Here is a 19,015-nt window from a genome sequence, read left to right as displayed (position 1 = left end):
AGTCAGACTTGCTAGTCTGAACCTTTGCAATTACATTAATGCCATTAACTAGGTTTCCTAGATAATCCCTCTACTCAATCTTCACCTCCACTCAGTGTGGCCTGGTTTTCATTAAATTTACCCTAACATGTACTCAATTGTTGAACTTTGCCCTTCCTGAAAAAGTTAAAATTGCTTCCTACTAGGTGACATAACAAGTCCAAACTTTCAGATCCTAGAGCTTCTAAAATCTAAACTAGTCTAGATTTCCAAAACTCTCAACACAAGAAAATAGGTTTCTCAGTATTATCTTCCTATGCCATCCTATGACCAATCCTCATCCTTTAGCAAATGCTAACTCTCCTATACAATCCCTTTCTTTGAGAACTCCTATTAATGTAGTATATATTCATTCAGTCAATAATTATCTGGGTCCTCACTGTGAGCCAGGCACGGTTCAAGGAAAGGGTATACAATAAATAAAAACTCTGCCCTGACAGAACTAATGTTCTAGTAAATGGAAGGCTGTCCATGATGTTAACTAAAAACAAAACAAAACAAACAAAAAGAAAACTAACTTTTAACACACTGTGAATATATTTAGGCAACAAGAGATGTCAGCAAGGATGTGGAGAAAGAGGATCTCTTTTGCACTGCTGGTGGGAATGCAAACTGGTGCAGCCACTCTGGAAAACAGTATGGAGGTTCCTCCAAAAATTAAAAATAGAACTACCCTACAACTCAGCAACTGCACTACTAGGTATTTATCCAAGGGATACAGGTATGTTGTTTTGAAGGGACACATGCACCCCAATGTTTACAGCAGCACTATCAACAATAGACAAAGTATGGAAAGAGCCCAAATGTCCATCGATGGATGAATGGATATAGAAGATATGGTGTGTGTAGATCTATATATATACATACATATATATATATATATATATGTATGTATATATATATGTGTATATATATATATATATGTACGTATATATATATGTGTGTGTGTATGTGTGTGTGTATATATATATATATATATACATACACACACACATACACACACACACACACACACACACACACACATTGGAGTATTACTTGGAAATCAAAAAGAATAAAATCTTGCCATTTGCAACCACGTGGATGGAACTAGAGGGTATTATGCTAAGTGAAATTAGTCAGTCAGAGAAAGACAAAAATCATATGACTTCACTCACATGAGGATTTTAAGAGACAAAACAGATAAACATAAGGGAAGGGAAGCAAAAATAATATAAAAACAGGGAGGGGGACAACACATAAAAGACTCTTAAATATGGAGAACAGAGGGTTGCTGGAGGGATTTTGGGAGGGGGGATGGGCTACATGGGTAAGGGGCATTAAGGAATCTAGTCCTGAAATCACTATTGCCCTATATCCTAACTAACTTGGATGTAAATTAAAAAAAAAAAAAAAAAAAGCCACATCTTAAACTCACCAAGTTGTGCACATTAAATATGTATAGCTTTTCGTATGTCAATCATTCGTCAATAAAGTGGTTTAAACACACACACACACACACACACACACACACACACACACACACACACTGTGAATATATTTAAAAACAGAGACTATACATCCTGTTATTAACATTTCCAAGTACGTGAAAAAAGTTTGAGAATAAATACCAAACCGTTAAGAATGGTAAACCCTGAACACAGTCTCTTACTTTTTACTTTATATCAGTTGTATTTAAATTTCTGTTTCAAACATAAATTTTTTTTTTATTTGTGAGGAAGAGACAAAAGATTTGGGATTCAAGATGAACTGACTGACCATACTTACTTGCAGTAATGATATGCAGTAATGGAAAGAGTAAATCCATGTCAATATGAAAACAAGTATTATACTATCAGAAGATCAGAAATTGTTCTGATTTTTTGGAAAGCAGAAAGCAAATGGCATTATATTGATAATAAACAAGACTAGAGGAAACAGCAACTTAGAACCTATAACAAGAAAGACAGCGAGGCACCAGGGTGGTTCAGTCAGTTGAGCATGCAACTCTTGATTTCAGCTCAGGTCATGATCCGAGGGTCATGGGATCAGGCCCCACATCAGGCTCTGTGCTGAGCAGGGAACCTGCTAAGATTCGCTCTCTCTCTCTCTCCCTCTGCCCTCCTTCCCATTCATGTGCTATCTCTAAAACATAAAAAATGGGGGACTGGGTGGTTCAGTTGATTGAACGTCCAACTCTCAACTTAGGCTCAGGTCATGATCTCAGGGTCAAGGGACTGAGCCCCACAACAGACTCCACACTCAGTGTGGAGACCACTTGGGATTCTCTCTCCCCCTCTCTCTCTGCCTCTCCTCTGCTCACACTCTCCCTCATAAAAATAAATAAACTTAAAGAAAGAAAAAAAGACACTGTTGGTTCCACTGGGATCCTAGAAAGTTTTGAGATGGTAAGTACAATGAGCAAGAATGGACTACGTGACAACCATCAAATTGGGTATCTGGAAAAATAACTACAGGACATAGCCAGAACAGTCAGTCCCATGCCCTTATCTGAAAATATGAAGCTATAAAACCTGCTCCCAACTAAAAGCCCAAGAATTGCTTTCTAAACAAAGTCAAAGATTTGCCAGGGTACCTGGGTGGCTCAGTTGGTTAAGCATCCAAAATGTCATGATCTCACATCTCATGAGTTCAAGCCTCACATCGGGCTCTGTGCTGACAGCTCAGACCTTTGAGCCTGCTTCAGATTCTGTCTCTCTCTCTCTGCCTATCTCTCGCTCTCTCCCTCTCAAATACAAGTAAGCATTTAAAAAAAAAAAAAAAAAAGTAAAAGATTTGCCAACAGAGGGCTTATGTTTTAGTGCTGGAACTGGATAGACATTGAACACATTCCAGTATTATTCTAAACTTCTAAACCAGAGCTAAGGGGGACAAAGATAAGGTAATTTTACCAGTGAATAAAGTACACTAAGGAATCCTACCTCCCAGAGAAAAGTACTGATTTTACCAATTCTGGGGACTCAGAACCAGCATGACTATTCTCTGCCAAGGTCTAGAAGTCTAAGTTAATAGGACCTTTACACTTAACCAAGAGTGTGCAAAATCACACCTCACATTCAGGTGGAGAAAGGCCTTCTGGATGAGCAGATATCTACAAGGCCACAACAGAAGTCCATACCAATTTACCAATAATTATTATGAATCATCAACTAAAAATCACCACATATTAAAAGATAATCATCACCCTAAAAGACAAGGGCTTAAAAAAAATTGATGGAAATATCAGAATACAGAAGCTTTTTAAAATCCCCAACTCCAGAAAAACAATAGCCAGATGATTAATCCAGGGGGTCCAACATTAGATGAAAAGGAATACCAAAAGTTGAAAAAAAGAGAAACATGAGTTTCCCCAAAATAAAGGACATAAATACTCAGCACAAATAAATAAAAATAGACCAATTCCAAGATATATCATCTGAAATTTCAAGAGGGGGGGATGAAGAAATAATCTTAAAACCTCAACAACAAATTGGCTTGATACAAAAAATCTAAAGGGACTAAATTTTAAACTGACCAAGACAACAGTGGAAAAATGCTTTCAGATTTCTAAATAAAAATATCTCTGAACTATACCCACTCTAGAATATATATTTTAAGAAGGTCATTTTTTTTAAAGTATGTTGGCAACATTGTTGATAAGTAACCTACCTCAGCAGGTATCACTGAAATATCTAGGCCCCCAGAACCTATAGTCAGCTTTCCTCCAAGCCAAATCCTCACTCTGTAATATCAGAATACATTTCAGATCTTACTAAAGTCACCAATATTCTTTGGCCATAAAACTGAAGGCCCTAGATCTTATATAATTCTCTTTCCACTACTAAAACTATATTCCATTACCAACTTGCTGGCCCTATACATCAGACTCATTTGAGTACCACTGTTTCCATTTATTTTTAGTAAACTTCACTTTGAGAGAATTGTACACTCACATACAGTTGTAAGAAATAGAGATCTAAGACCCCCAGGGTGGCTCAGTCAGTTACGCATCTGGCTCTTGGTGACAGCTCAGGTCATGATCTCCCATTTCATCAGTTCGAACCCTGCATTGGGGTCTATGCTGGCAGTGCATGTGGAGCCTGCTTGGGATTCTCTTTCTCCCTCTCTCTGCCCCTTCCCTGCTCGCTCTTTCCCTCAAAAAACAAACATTAAAAAAAAAAGAAAAAGAAAGAAAAAGAAACAGAAATCTTATGTATTTTTTACCCAGGTTCCTCCAATATTAACATCTTACAAAACTATAGAATATCACATATAAGACATTGAAATAACCCATTAATCTTACTCAGATTTCCTTAGTTTTATTTGTACTCATTTTGTTTATGGATTAGATCAGAGCAATTTTTATCACATTTGAAATTTTGTATCTAACCATGAGTCAAAAATATGGCAGTTCTACCATCAAGGATTTCTCCTCCTGTTTCATAACCACACATCTCACTCCCTCACATGCCTCCAAGACATCAATTCTCTTTTCCTTACTTACAGTACACAGAATTACCAAAACACGTATGTACAGAATCTGTACTCTTTATAATTAACAAAGTTACAAATAATATAATGAGATTAAAATACAAATTCACAATTTAAGAAAATTTTGTCAGGTTTAAAAACACTGAGTTAGTTATTCAAATTTAAATTAGTCACAAGTAAAAAGGCCAAAGTATCTTAAATCATATTCAGAAGTAAAAGGTAAATTTTTAAAATTGACAGAATAGAACTTACTTTTAACTACTGAGTAGTTTTTATTTCTGGCCAATGATTCTAATTTTTACAATTTTTTAAACTTTTCCAATTTTATATATTTACTTGACAAACAAAATACAGTAGTCTTATACTCAATCCGAAATGTATTACACTTCACTTGGCTTGTTAACAATTTACCTTCAATTTCATTGGAGATGGACGAGGTCTCTTTTTTACTTCTATCCAAGGTTGTGAGTCCAAGTCAGGCAAACTGGTAGACAGACCTCTAGATATTGCTTGGAGATTACTCGTTTCAGTATTTTTCTTTGGGTTCAGTGGACTTCCAAATCTTGGAGAATTTGGGGCAGACTCTAAAATTTTAAGTTGGTACTTAGTTAAAATAATGGCTTTCTTACTTATAAAACACCTTATTTTTCTTTACTTGGGTTGTTTTTTTTTTTTTTTCACAAAAACATGATAAATCAAATCTCAATTATAATCTTCCCAAGGACTTTCAAACCCGAAAGGCTTGTATGATGTATTCAAGTAAAGCCAATTAATAACAGATAAAAGCAATGTCACCAACTCTTACACAGATCACATTCATTCAAACTTCTGAATATCAATTGAGTCACTAATTGTGACAATATATCTATTTAGGGGTCAATTCCGTGTGCAATCTTAAAATCTATTAATTATATATAATGAAATTATGGAACCTTGAATGCTACTAAGCCACAGACTAAATGTGTCTTTTATAGAAGGCAAAATCAGTCCTTCAGTGTTCTGCTATGATCTATAGTAAGCCATTATTCCTACTTTTCACGTTTCCTTTGCTTAATGAGGTTAAACCGAATGCAGTGTGCCCACTTAGCTCATACTGAATACTGTTTATAAAGAGTAGCATGTCACATCATTAAAGTGCACTGCTCTGGCAATAAAATGTAAAACATTTTATGTTTTTTATTTATTTTGAGAGAGAGTACACAAATGGGGGAAAGGAGGGTGGGGGTGGGGGGGGGGGGGGAGAATGCCAAGCAGGCTTCACACTGTCAGTGCAGAGCCAGATGCAGGGTTTGATCCCACAAACTGTGAGATCATCACTTGGGCCGAAATCATGAGTTGGATGCTAAACTGACTGATCACCCAGGTGCCCCTAAAACATTTAAAAACTCTGTTGGAATTAAAAACGCCTTTCTCCACACTATCTTTTAATCAGAATAATTACATGCTCTATAAATAAATTCCTAATTGATTCCTTTATCAATCTTTTTTTAAAGTCAAAGAATACTTGTTTAAAGTTATAATGCAATATGTACTTGAGTCATACAAAAATTTTAAATACTAATTTAAACTCTAAAATTCTAAACATCATTTTAGTCCTGAAAGCCAATTACTTGAAAATACTGCAAAGTTGAATATTACATGGAGAAAGCTGAAATAAATGAACACCAACAACCTTTTTTTTTTACTAAATGAAAATGCAAAGGCACACTCCAGGACTTTGGATTTGAGAAGAATATTCCAAGATTTTACTTCATCTACTACATGTTAGAGTTATTATCCTCTCCAAGAATGCATAGTTAGATCCAGGATTCAAATGCCAGATTACTATATTACTTTTTTTAAATGTATATTCCTTCATAATGGAAAAGGCTCTAAAACTGCATTGTCTAGTATGTAGCCACCAGCCAAGCCACATGGAGCTACTGAGCACTTGAAACATGGCCACTCCTAAAATGTGCTCAGGATAAGTGTAAGGTACATACCAGATTTCAAAGTCTTGGTACAAAAAAATTTAAAAAGGTAGAATGGATCCATAATTTTTATATTAACAATATTTAGGTATATTAAAATATTTAAAATATTATTAAAATTAATTTCATTTGTTTTGTAGCTTTTTAGGCTATTAAAATTATTAGGATTACATGTGTGGCTAACATTCTATTTCGATTAGACACTGCTGCTTTACAATTTTCTAAATTAATGGTATATGTATCATTAATTGATCCACAAAGGTAGTACAAGTGAAATGCTAGGTTTGGGCTGCAAGTAAAAAGTTATAGGAATGGGAAAATACTTAACAGCAGAGAACCCTATTCCTAACACTATAAATCATCTATGTTCAATGCAGTGACTAAATCTTTAAAAATAGACTAAGAACCACCATCCTAGCAACTGATAATTAACTAAATTACTATGCACAGTTCATGTATAAATGATTAGAACAGCACCTGGCACATGGTAGGGAAATCAGTAACTACTATTTTTAACATAGAAATTTAATCTTAAACACCTACTTAAGTTTATTATATAATAATTTCTAAATGCTCTCTAAACTTGAATGTTTCTACCACGAGTCAAGTGTTTCACTATATCCATAACACATGTGCTTATAAATTAAATGACATTAAAATAAAGAATTTGGGTAAGACAAGAAAAATCCAGATTTTTTAAAGGAAGTATTCATCTTATAATTACCTACACATATGCTCTATGTGATGTTTTCTTTTATAAAGATTTCAAACCTTATATGTATAAATTTTAAGGGTTAATGGTAAAGCCCTCACCTTCCAAAAACAAATGAGTGAATATTACTTAGATGACTTGACATTAAACTTGTTTACAGATAAAAAAAAAAGAAATTAGACACATACTTGGACACCTATAGGTTCTAACTTGTGAGAACATAGAAAAAAAATTGATCTTTGCTGCCTTCATTAATTGAAAATTGTCAACCTGACTCTCCAGAGATAAATCACCATACGTATTCCATGATATCTATCTAGTTTGACTTATGCACCCTGAATCTGGGTCATTATATAGATTGCTCTAAAAGGATTATATACTTTGTATGTGGCACATTCAGGAATACTTATGCAATTTTTCAAAGGAAATCTCACAGCTTATTAAAAAATCATTAGGGATCTTCCTACACATTTTTCAAAAAACCAAAAACAACATCAAAAAACCCCAAGAAGGTCAGGTACCCGATACTCTCAATTTTGATGAATGAAATCCTTTTACTTAAGAGCTGATAGTGTAATACTATATCCAAAGAACTGCAAAACCTAAATTTTTAAATTAACATCTTACCATTCCCATAATCAACTTTTTCTGGTGCATTGAGGTCCTCTGTTCAGTGCAAAGGTGAACTCATGTTACACAATTCAACCTCCATAGAGGGAAAAATAGAAATTTTAATTTCTTTGATGAAAAAAACCAAAAATGTTTAAATATCTTACCATATAAATCCCTCTGAAAGTATACATCAACAGTTACGTTTTTGAAACTTAAGATCGTCTCATTAGAGATAAAAAGGATATGGATAAAAGTTTCTTTACTTATAGGCACAGATAAATACAATCTACATTTCCTATCCTATATCCATTTCAAATTTTTGGTGACATATACTTTGTATTGAAACTGAGGCTTTCTCATCAGAAGGTGATTATTAAGGTCAGAAATCTGAGGATTCATGGGAAAAGGTTGAATTTACATATTTATTCCTATGATGTCATGTGAATCAGCATAACTCTAAGAACATTCTGTCTTCCTATATGCCTTCATTATCCATCTAGTTAATGATGTATAATTTAAAGAACCTAAAAATTTTGACATACAAATACAGTGATTTATTTTAGGGAAGATGTATATGAGATGTAAATGAGTGTATATTTAAAAAACACAAAAATGTACAAGACGTTGTAATTTTATTCTTGTAATTTTATTAATAATGCATAAGTGGTTAAATGAACAGGCATCACCAACTTGACTGACCTATCTTAGCTACCTGTGGAAAAAGTATATTCTACTTCTATCTAACTCACCTAATGCCTGTTCATAAGCAGATTAAAAATGTCATCTTGGACCCCAGATTTACACAATAAATTAATCTAACTTACACAATCAGACATTATGTCTTTTTTAAGAAAACCTAAAAATTGTCACTTTTCTTCAACTTTTAAAACATCTGCCCAAGTTTCTTGCTTGGCAAGGTTTAGAGGCACAGAGGGCTAACAACCAAAGAAACACTAAATAAAAATATCTGTGAGACTGTCCATCAGTACTTTATTGATGGCAGGTCTCATATACTCGTGTATAAAAAATACATTTTGAAGAGTTTAGAAAAAAATATTCTTGTTCATTTCTCAAATTTTTTATCCCTCAGTGTCCACATTAATACATCTTACAGTCCATGTGAAATATTACGACAGCATGTGAGTTGTAGACTGCACACTATACTAAAGGGCAAATCAAATAGCAAAGGACCTAACAATCTAGGAAATGCCACTCAAGCCTATTTCTGCTTTATTGATCTGGACACAGGTACAAAAGTCTGGGAGGAAAAGACAGAATCTTGCAATAATTCCAGAATGATAATTAACTTTCCCACCGTAAATAAAAGTAGCACATGCAGCCCAGGCTAATTACACACAAATGGTGGCTCCTATAAAAACAACAGCAGTCCTCTGGTCTGTCTCTCATCATCATCACAAAGGTGTTTATCTCCATTGTAGTGGTGGCCCAACCTCCTCCACAAGGAGTTGGGAGTAGACATTCTTGCATAGAAGTAAGTCTGGTCGCTTTCATTTCTGCAGCACGATTTGCTCCAATGTTTATAATATTTCAGTGAGTCACCTATTCCTCTGCATATTCCGATCAAATGACATCCAAGAGCATCAGTAGATCATCACCCTGACTGAAAAAAGTTTAAGCACACATTTTTTCCCAAGAGGGAATGTCTTAAAAATGATCCAGGAAAAAATTCTTAATATTAAAGCAGTTTTTGGAAATTCTAATTACCATCATTTCTTTAATCAATAACCTTAATAATTCCATAACAGTACCCCAATTCTGCTTTCGAATATAGATCATCCTGTCTTTACAAGACGGGACTGAAGCACACAGGTAACAACATTAAAGTCAAGCCCACTCTTGAGTATAAGACTTTTAAACTATTTCAATCCTATTAAACTACTCCAATCTTAGAAGAGGAAAACTGGCACAATATATCTATAATCATTTAGTAAAACTAAGAAGATGGACAGAAATTCCACACAGGACAAAGTACACAAGAATAGAGCAGAAATTTACCCATAATTCTTAAATCTCTATTTAATTTATGGTTCTGTGAGGGGATAATATGAATAGAATTGAGAGCATCAAAAATCATTCAGTTACCTTTAATTTTCCTATTGAATCTAAATAAACCTTTTGAAAGGATAGGTAAATTGAAGCAAATAGCCCACCATTACACTGCTTGCTCTAGAAGAAAAGCTGTTACCTGTATGTGAACAAAAAGCTTGGCCTGGTACAAACTCTGGGCAATCAATCAGTTGAGAGAAGTCTGTCTGTGGCACAGTACGTGGAGGAGGGCCTGGAATTGGCCATTTTTCCGGCTCTATCTTTTTTCTCATTTTCTCATCCACAATTTCCACTTCTGTGCTATCTTTCAATGCCTACAAATAGGTATTTTCAGATACTAGAGAACTTTCATTCAAAACACTTAAATTGCATATCCTATAGTTCTAATTACCTAAAAAAATTTTTAAATCTGAAATTAGCAGATATTATACAGAGTAAATGTTTTTAAGAGCATCCACAAATTAACTACTTAGAACAAATTTCTAAATCATTTGCCCCTGTGATAGGTAACAGATATCCTGATACAATATGCAGCAGATAATTTGGTTTTCACAACAGAGTAGGCATTTAAGGATTATTATGTCAACTAGAAGCAAACTACTTTTATGGCAATTAGCTTTATTGTCAATTTTTTTCTCTCATATTTCTTTTTATCCTACCTTAATATCACCAAATAAAATTTAGGCATTATTTTAATGACTACCACCATTAATTAAATTATAAAAAAACACACATATACATTCCTCACAATACCCCATAAGGTACATAGATGAGGAAACTGAGGCTCAAAGAAATAAAGTAACTTCATAAAGATTATACACTAAGTATGAGGCAATACAAGGACTCACATAATTTATTAGCTACCCACCACCAAAGGTCTTAGCCACTAGGCCAAAGTGCTTTGCAAAAATACACATGCTGTAATTTAACGGTAAAGTAAAACTAGAACAAAATTTCCTCAAAATAAAATACTTACTGATCTGAATTTTATCTGAAATTCAAAGGTACTCACCTTCTAAAAATTAAATGAGAAAAAATACAAATATATAAAAACTAAATATATATACTTGTTATTTTATAAAAGTTATAACTTGCTATATTTTAGTTGGAGAACATATGTGTACAACTTTTTATACCTGTATGCCTTTAGTATACTACTTACTTTTCAAGTTACATTTTCCATAACTGGACAGTACTTTAAAATTAGTATTACAAATTATTTAAAAACAAACTCTTTTGATGGGAATCAGGATACTCTCTGAAAAAAATAGAGAGTCTGAAACACAGAATAAAGGAAATAAGGAAGAAGCCTAAAATAAAAAGTTTGAATTGGTGATATCTATATTTTTTTCCTAACATTTTCCCAGTTTTGTCTACTGAACATTCTAGAAGCAATGACACCCTGGTAGTAAACTGTAGTACAGTATACTCAGCATCCAGATCCTGCAACAACATGGATGAATTTCAAAAACTATAAATGAAAGAGTCAGGAGACAGAAGAATTCCATTTACACAAATGTGTACAAATAAAGACTAATCTATCCTGATAGAATAAGAAAAGTAGTTTGGGATGGAGCAGAGGGTTGGTAGGGGAGGACTGACTGTGACTGGAAAGACCATTAAGTAAGTTTTTAGAGTAATGGGCTATATCCTTTTGGGGGCAGGCTTACACAATTCCAAAACTCAAAATAAATACCTAAGACCTCTGCATTTTACAGCATGCTATTTATACCTGTATTAAAAAACAAAAACAAAAACCTTGAGGGGTGCCTGGATGGCTCAGTTAAGCGTCCAACTTCAGCTCAGGTCATGATCTTGTGGTTTGTGAGTTCAAGCCCCGCATCGGGCTCTGTGCTGACAGCTCAGAGCCTGGAGCCTGCTTCAGATTCTGTGTCTCTCCATCTCTCGGCCCCTCCCCTGCTCATGCTCTGTGTCTCTCTGTCTCTCAATAATAAGTAAACATTAAAAAGAAAATAATTTAAAAAACAAACAAACCTTGAAACTTTCTTAATGGTTTAAATTTTTCAAAACAATGTTTGGAAAAAGACTGCCAATAGTGTTGGTAGAATGTGGAGCAAGTGAAACTCTCAATGGTGGTAGTTTTAATTGGTTCATTAATTTGGAAAAAATGCTTAGCAGTATCTTCAAAAGCTAAGTGTGTGTGTGTGTGTGTGTGTGTGTGTATACACCCATCATTTCACAAGAAAGTAAGTACATATGTCCATCAAAAAATACATACAATAATGTTCACAACAGTACCACAGATTCAAACTGTAAAGAACCCAGGTATCTACAAACAGGAGCATGGAAAAGTACATTGTATTATATTCATACAAGGAAATACTAACCTAAAATGGATAGTGAACAACCGCTACACACCAACAACATGGATAAATCTCACAGAAATGGTAACTATAAGTCAGATACAAAAAAATATACACACCTCTGATTATGTAAAGTTAAAAAACAAATGAGAGAACTCTAAAGAAGTAATTACCTTCGAGAAGAGCATAGTAGTACAGGTTAGGAGGGGACACAAGGCAGCTGCCTGGGATGTTGAAAATGTTCTATATCTTAATCTGGGTATTGGTTACACAACTATATTCATAGGGAAAAGTAATCTATAATCCTATGATTTATAACATACAGTGTATAAATTATGCCTCAATTCAAAAGAAAAAATCTGAGGGGAAAAAAACCAAAGTTCTTTATATACAACTATTGAGTAATCTTCCAATATATACTGTTTTTAGAAAGAAAGGCATAACAATATATGTATGTAGTATAACATGAACTATCTCAAGAGAATTAATAAACAGAAAAGAAGTAACAATGATAGTCACCAAGAAAGATTTAACTAACTCACTGTTGGAGAAACATGGGAAGGAAGAAATTCTTCACTACATAACCTTTGATTCTTGAATCACAGGGAATTTATTCCCTATTGAAAAAAAAGCTCAAGAAGAACATAAAGAGACCAGAAGTTGTGATTTAGATTTAGCATCAGACAAAAATTATGTTTTACACAAAATTAAGGAAAAGATCTAGACAAGAGTGTTAATAAAGCCAAACCATGTTTATCCTGAACTCCTAAACAATGAGTTAAAGTTTACAGTTAACATTTCTAGACACCTGAAGCTTTTTCTAGTAATGTTGGTGCTTTTTTTTTTAAAGATTATTTATTTTTAGAGAAAGAGAGAACACGAACATAAGTGGGGGAGGGGCAGAGAGAGGAAGAATCCCAAGCAGGCTCTGCACAGTCAATGCACAGAGCCCAAGGTGGGGCCTGAACTCACAAAACCATGAGATCATAACCTGAGCCAAAATCAAGAGTTGGGACGCTCAACCCACTGAGCCACCTAGGCACCCCTGGTCCTTTTCTTAATGGTATCTATTATTATGAATAACTACCAATGTTAGAATACATAGATAATGTATTCCTAGTTCCTGGTCCTATGCCTGGTATCAAGAGTAAAGATTTTCATGTGTGAAGACTTAGAGATAAGACACCAGCACACATTCTGAGGAACCATAGTCAGCCAATTTTGAAAACAAGGTTTCAGATAAGAGTAGTAGGCATAGTTCTAAGGACTTCACAAATACTGTATTAATTACTTCCCTTAAGCCCTTATACTCTATAATACTTTAAGTATTATTTGCCCTCTTTTAACAATGAGAAAACAAGCATGAAGGGGTTAAATAACTTGACTAGAATTACAGAACTGATTAGCTAAAGTTCCAGGATTAATTGGATTAAGGAAAAAAAAAAAAAAAAAAAAAAAGGAAAACACAAATAGACCTCAGCTGTGGAGCAAGAATCAAGAATGCAGTAAACTGGGGCGCCTGGGTGGCGCAGTCGGTTAAGCGTCCGACTTCAGCCAGGTCACGATCTCGCGGTCCGTGAGTTCGAGCCCCGCGTCAGGCTCTGGGCTGATGGCTCAGAGCCTGGAGCCTGTTTCCGATTCTGTGTCTCCCTCTCTCTCTGACCCTCCCCCGTTCATGCTCTGTCTCTCTGTGTCCCAAAAATAAAAAAAAAAAAAAAAAAAAAAAAAAAAAAAAAAAAAGAATGCAGTAAACTGGATCTACCATATGATCCAGTAATTCCAATTACTGGATATACCCCCCAAAAATAAAAACAGGATTCTAAAGAGATATCTGCATGCTCACGTTTATTGCAGCATTATTCACAGTAGCTAAGATATGGAAACAATTTAAATACTCATCAATAGATGAACGGATAAAGAGGATGTGATATATATATCTATATATCGATATATACAGATAGATAGATATCAGAATGTTATTCAGCCTAGAGAAAGGACACCCTGCCACTTGCAACAACATGGATGGACCTTGAGCATATTATGCTAAATGAGATAAGTGAGACAGAAAGACAAGTACTACATGATATCACTTATATGTGGAATCTAAAAACATGAAACTTTAAATAAAAAAAAGAATAAAATAGTGTTTACCAGGAAAGAGTGGGTGGGGGAGATAAGACTGATGTTTAAGGGCACAAACTTGCAATGAGTAGTAAATAATTGACAGAGATTTCACGCACAGTATGAGGACTATAGACAAGAATACTGTACTATAATTATGTACATGATATGTACATTATGATAAATATCACTACAACAGTAATCATATTATAATATTCATGTATCAAAGTTAAAAAAAAAGTACAGTAAGCTGAAAATGAATGGGAGTAAACAGACTCAGTAAGATAGGCTGTGTAGAAAACTTCAACCAGGGGCGCCTGGATGGCCCAGTCAGTTGAGCCTTGATTTCTGCCCAGGTCACGATCCTGGGGTTGAGGGACACAGCCCTGAATCGGGCTCCACGCAGAGCATGGAGCCTACTTGAGATGTTCTCTCTCTCTCTTTCTCTCTCTCCCTCTCTCTCTGTCCCTCTCCCCTGCTCATGTGCTCTTTATGTCTCTCCAAAATAAAACTAAAAAAACAAAAACAAAAAAAAAAACAAAGGAAAACCTCAACTAGGGCAGATAGGGGTGTGAGCTCAAGTATATTTTACCTCTTTTGATCGTTCTTTTCAAGAACAAAAAAATTTGAGCGTATTAAGCTACATATAGCAAAAAGTTGATAGAAAGTAAATGAAAATCCAAAAACAGGAATGAACAGAAGGACATCCTTGAAAACTAACAAGAGCAGTAAATCATTATTTAAGGCTTACTGTTTGTGCCAGATACTGTCATCACACATTTCATCTCTAGGACTACCCTATGAAGTAGGTAGTGTTAGGATTTCCACTTTATAGAAGTCTCAGGACATTACCCAAGGTCACAGAGCTACAAGGATGTGCATGCAGATTGTCAAGTCCATGCTCTACATTACTATGTTTATATTGCAAAACCCAGTGAAATCTTACATTCTTAACAGATAAAGGACAATTTTTCCCACTTAACAGATAAAGGACAACTTTTCCATTCATTACAGTGGGAAAGGTGCATAATGAATATTAAATGAATGCAGATCTATACTGTTCTAAATCACTGTGCTTATGTATTTCTGTATTTCAATAATAGCAGTATTTCTTTCTCTATCGATAATTGTAACCATAACAGTAATGCCAAAGTTCTTTTAAATATTCCTTCCCTTCTACTACATCTTCTACTAGAAGATGTAAGGAAGCAGGTAATCAATAACTTGAAAATTATGCTTGAGGGTTTATTGGGAATACCAATAGACCAAAAAAACATACCATAATAAAATTACAACCAGATTCCTACAAAGTACAGAGAGTCGGGGAAATTAGTCACAACTTCACTGAAAATGACAGCTAGAATAGATCTTTGCTATTAGCACGGACAATGGAAGTACTTAATAAACTCATTCTACTACAAATATTATATTTTTATGAATACTAAGTTTTGCAGGAAAAAACAGTTCTTAAAATTACAAAGAAACTTTAAATAGTATTTATTAATAAATGCAACAATGACATTGTTTGAGGTAACTTCTTTCATAAAACAAAGACTCATTAATTACATGTCAACAAATAAATCGCTAGTTTATATTGTTTTGAAATATTGACTCTTCCTGTAACTAGTTTTTAAAACATGGAGCACACATGCTCAAAACAAATTGCTAAAAAAGTCAAAGAAATCTGTTAAGAAAATTAAAAGATGAGGGACACTTGGGTGGCTCAGTTAAGCATCCAACTTCAGCTCAGGTCATTATCTCATGGTTCATGAGTTCTAGCCCCTCATCAGGCTCGCTGCTGCCAGCACAGAGCCTGCTTCGGATTCTCTGTCTCTCTCTCTACCCCTCCCTGGCTCACGCTCCCTCTCTCTCAAACACAAACATAAAAAAAAAAAAAAAGAAAAGAAAAAGAAAATGAAAACATGAGCCAAAGACTGGGGAAAAAAAAATCTGTAAAATACACACAAAGCACTTGTATCCACAATAAAGAACTCTTACAAGAATAAAATAAAAACCCTCCAATAAAAATAGGCAAAATATCTGACCAGCATTTCAACAAATAAGATACACTGATGGTAAATACACACATAAAAAGATGCTCAACATCATTAGTCATTAGGAAAATGCAAATTAAAGCCTCAATAAAAAACCACTACATATCTATTATTCAAAAAAACTGACAATATCAAGTCTTTCAAAACTGTAGCCAAAGGGCAAATTTGATTATACCTATGTAGGCAACAGAAAAACAAAAATGTTCAAAGCATTTCTAGAGCAGGACACAAAATTTAATAAAAGCATTAAGAATACATCTGGAAAGACTGCTTTAAATTACCCTTTCTATAGCACATGAAAAACTCTCAAAATTTTAATAAATAGAAATACATGCCATTTTGCAGCAACTTAAGAAGACTTAAAGAACCAAAAACACTCAAGAAGGTCCAAGTTTGAAGGGTCAGGTTAAACACACGTGGTAACATCATTAGTAAATCTTTGAGGAGTCTCCAAGGTTAGAAATTTATTTGGGTCTTATAAAATGAAAAAAAAGCCATGAGATGTAGTCTAAGCCTTAGGTAACTACAGGTTATCTTTTGCTTTTTTTTTTCCTACATTTTTTTTTAATTTTTTTTTTTTTTAACATTTATTCATTTTTTGAGAGACAGAACACAAGCAAGGAAGGGGCAGAAAGAGAGAGGGAGACACAGAATCTAAAGGAGTCTCCAGGCTCTGAGCTGTCAGCACAGAGCCCAGTTCAGGACTCAAACCCACAGACTATGAGTTCATGACCTGAGCTGAAGTCAGATGCTCTACAGACTAAGCCAGCCAGGTGTCCCTCCTTTTTTTTTTAAATACTTGAGAGAGAGAGAGAGAGAGAGAGAGTGAGAGAGAGAGAGAGAGAGTGGGCGGGGCAGAGAGAAAGAGAGGAGAGAGAGGAGAGAGAGAATCCCAAGCAGGGAGACTAGATCTAATGACCTTGATATCATAACCTGAATGGAAATCAAAAGTTGGGACGCTTCACCACCTGAGCCACCCAGGCACCCCTTTAAGTTTTTTAATATAATTTTTAGAGGAGAGTTACTTTATAGCATAATTGAATGGAAAGTACAGACTGTTTTGCAACTATTTTTTAAATGAATAATTACCTCTAAAATGAGATTAAGGTTTGTAGTGAGAGCCTGAACACGGTGGAAACCAGCAATCAGGGAAATAGGCAAGAAACCCTGTTCATCCATCTTTCTCCTAAGAAAGAAGTCCCGTTCCAAATTTTCTACACTGAAGTAATATTCACTGAAAAAAAGAAACAAGCAAAAATAAGTAAACATAAGTTTAATTAATTTATTCAATAGGAAACAAAAATATCTATCACTTATATATCAACAGCTTTAAAATTATTTTATTAGTAATATACAGATTTAATACAACATAGATAGAACGTAAATACAAGACCAAAGCGCTACCAAGTTATAATTTCTTATCCATGAGTAGAAAGAAACTTAAAATACTGATTCTCTTCCAAAAAACTAACATTAACTTCTACTTAGATCAACTTTACCTAAGCATAAAGAATTAACCAGCATTTTACTTTAAAACAGTTCAATAACTGATTTTTTTTACATGAGTCAATTAAAGGAAACTTTTTATTAAAAGCTACTTTAACTTGTTTCATTTAAACACTAAATAACAACTAAACACATGTCAACAGATTGCCTTCCAACTTTTCCCACATCACTGAGAACAGCTTTCTTGGAAGTACTCTTTGTGAAGTTTACAGAGTAGATTAGTTTGTTTTGTTTTCTAAATAGACAGGGTAGTGATATTGTTTAATCCTGAATGCTAGCAACCAGTACAAAGCTACTGAGTAAAAACTGAGTGAATACATGAGCACAAGGGTACACACACAATTATATATCTACAAGATCTCCCTGTATCTTTGATGGAGAGAACTATAAAAGACATTTAAGAATGAACAGAATATACAGCTGAACAAGGAATATCTATGATACATGGGGGTACATGGGGTACCATGAGGTACATGGGGAAAAAAATACAGAAAAAGCTAGCTTAGATACCTTAATCTTCTCTAGGAAAGTAGAGAGAAATGTAAATGGATAAACTGTATGATCAATAACTATAAGTTCTAAGATACAAAGATAATATGAGTATATTCAATAGTGGCATTTGAGAAACAAGTTTAAAATTACAGCCTCCATGGGGTGCCTGGGTGTCTCAGTGGGTTGAGCATCTGACTTCGGCTCAGGTCATGATCTCAAGGCTCACGAGTTCAAGCCTCAAGTCAAGATCTGGGCCAACAGCTCAGAGCCTGGAGCCTGCTTTGGATTCTGTGTCTCTGTCTCTGTCTCTGCCCCTCCCCACTCACGCTTGCTCTCTCTCTCTGTCTCTCAAAAATAAACATTAAAAAAAAATTTTTTTTTAAATTACAGCCTCCATATAGAAAAACAAAAATAGAATTCTAGAGAGAACAAGAGGACAAATGGGGGAAAATGTAGAAAAGAATACAAAAGAAATACATGACATCAGTGATGATATGGCCTACAAGTTAATAATCCTATACTGTTCCCAAATCAGAGACAGTTATCAAAGATCGGTGGCAAATTATGAGAAAGCACACCAACTCATGTATTTAGTAACACAGGGTTACTAAAGATACCCTTGAAATATTTAGGTCAAAATCTAACTTT

The 19,015-nt window shown here is 34.5% G+C and overlaps 1 protein-coding gene across 17 annotated transcripts in view; it reads right to left on the bottom strand.

Annotated features, from left to right (window-relative positions):
- The window catches only part of LARP1B (La ribonucleoprotein 1B), a 128,785-nt gene that overhangs the window by 84,936 nt on the left and 24,834 nt on the right, over positions 1–19,015 (bottom strand). For 15 of the 17 annotated variants that reach the window (XR_013555151.2, XR_013555150.2, XM_078445751.2 and 12 more), the window contains 3 exons: positions 17,459–17,603; positions 10,010–10,184; positions 4,921–5,093 (listed from right to left, as the gene is read on the bottom strand). Coding sequence is in view for 14 of the 17 variants with exons in the window: in XM_078445751.2 (XP_078301877.1) it covers positions 4,921–5,093; positions 10,010–10,184; positions 17,459–17,603 (493 nt within the window). In the remaining 3 variants the exon portion in view is untranslated. Of the gene's footprint in view, positions 1–4,920; positions 5,094–7,818; positions 7,898–8,427; positions 9,425–10,009; positions 10,185–17,458; positions 17,604–19,015 lie in introns of those variants that run through there. The other 2 variants (XR_013555152.2, XM_078445757.2) reach the window with 2 other exon arrangements.

Source organism: Panthera onca, chromosome B1 (genome assembly GCF_046562875.1).
Source record: "Panthera onca isolate mPanOnc1 chromosome B1, mPanOnc1 haplotype 2, whole genome shotgun sequence".
In the NCBI taxonomy this organism is placed as follows: Eukaryota; Metazoa; Chordata; class Mammalia; order Carnivora; family Felidae; genus Panthera; species Panthera onca.
The sequence above is the reverse complement of the archived record's forward strand: the minus strand, read 5'-3'. Positions and strand labels throughout refer to the sequence as shown.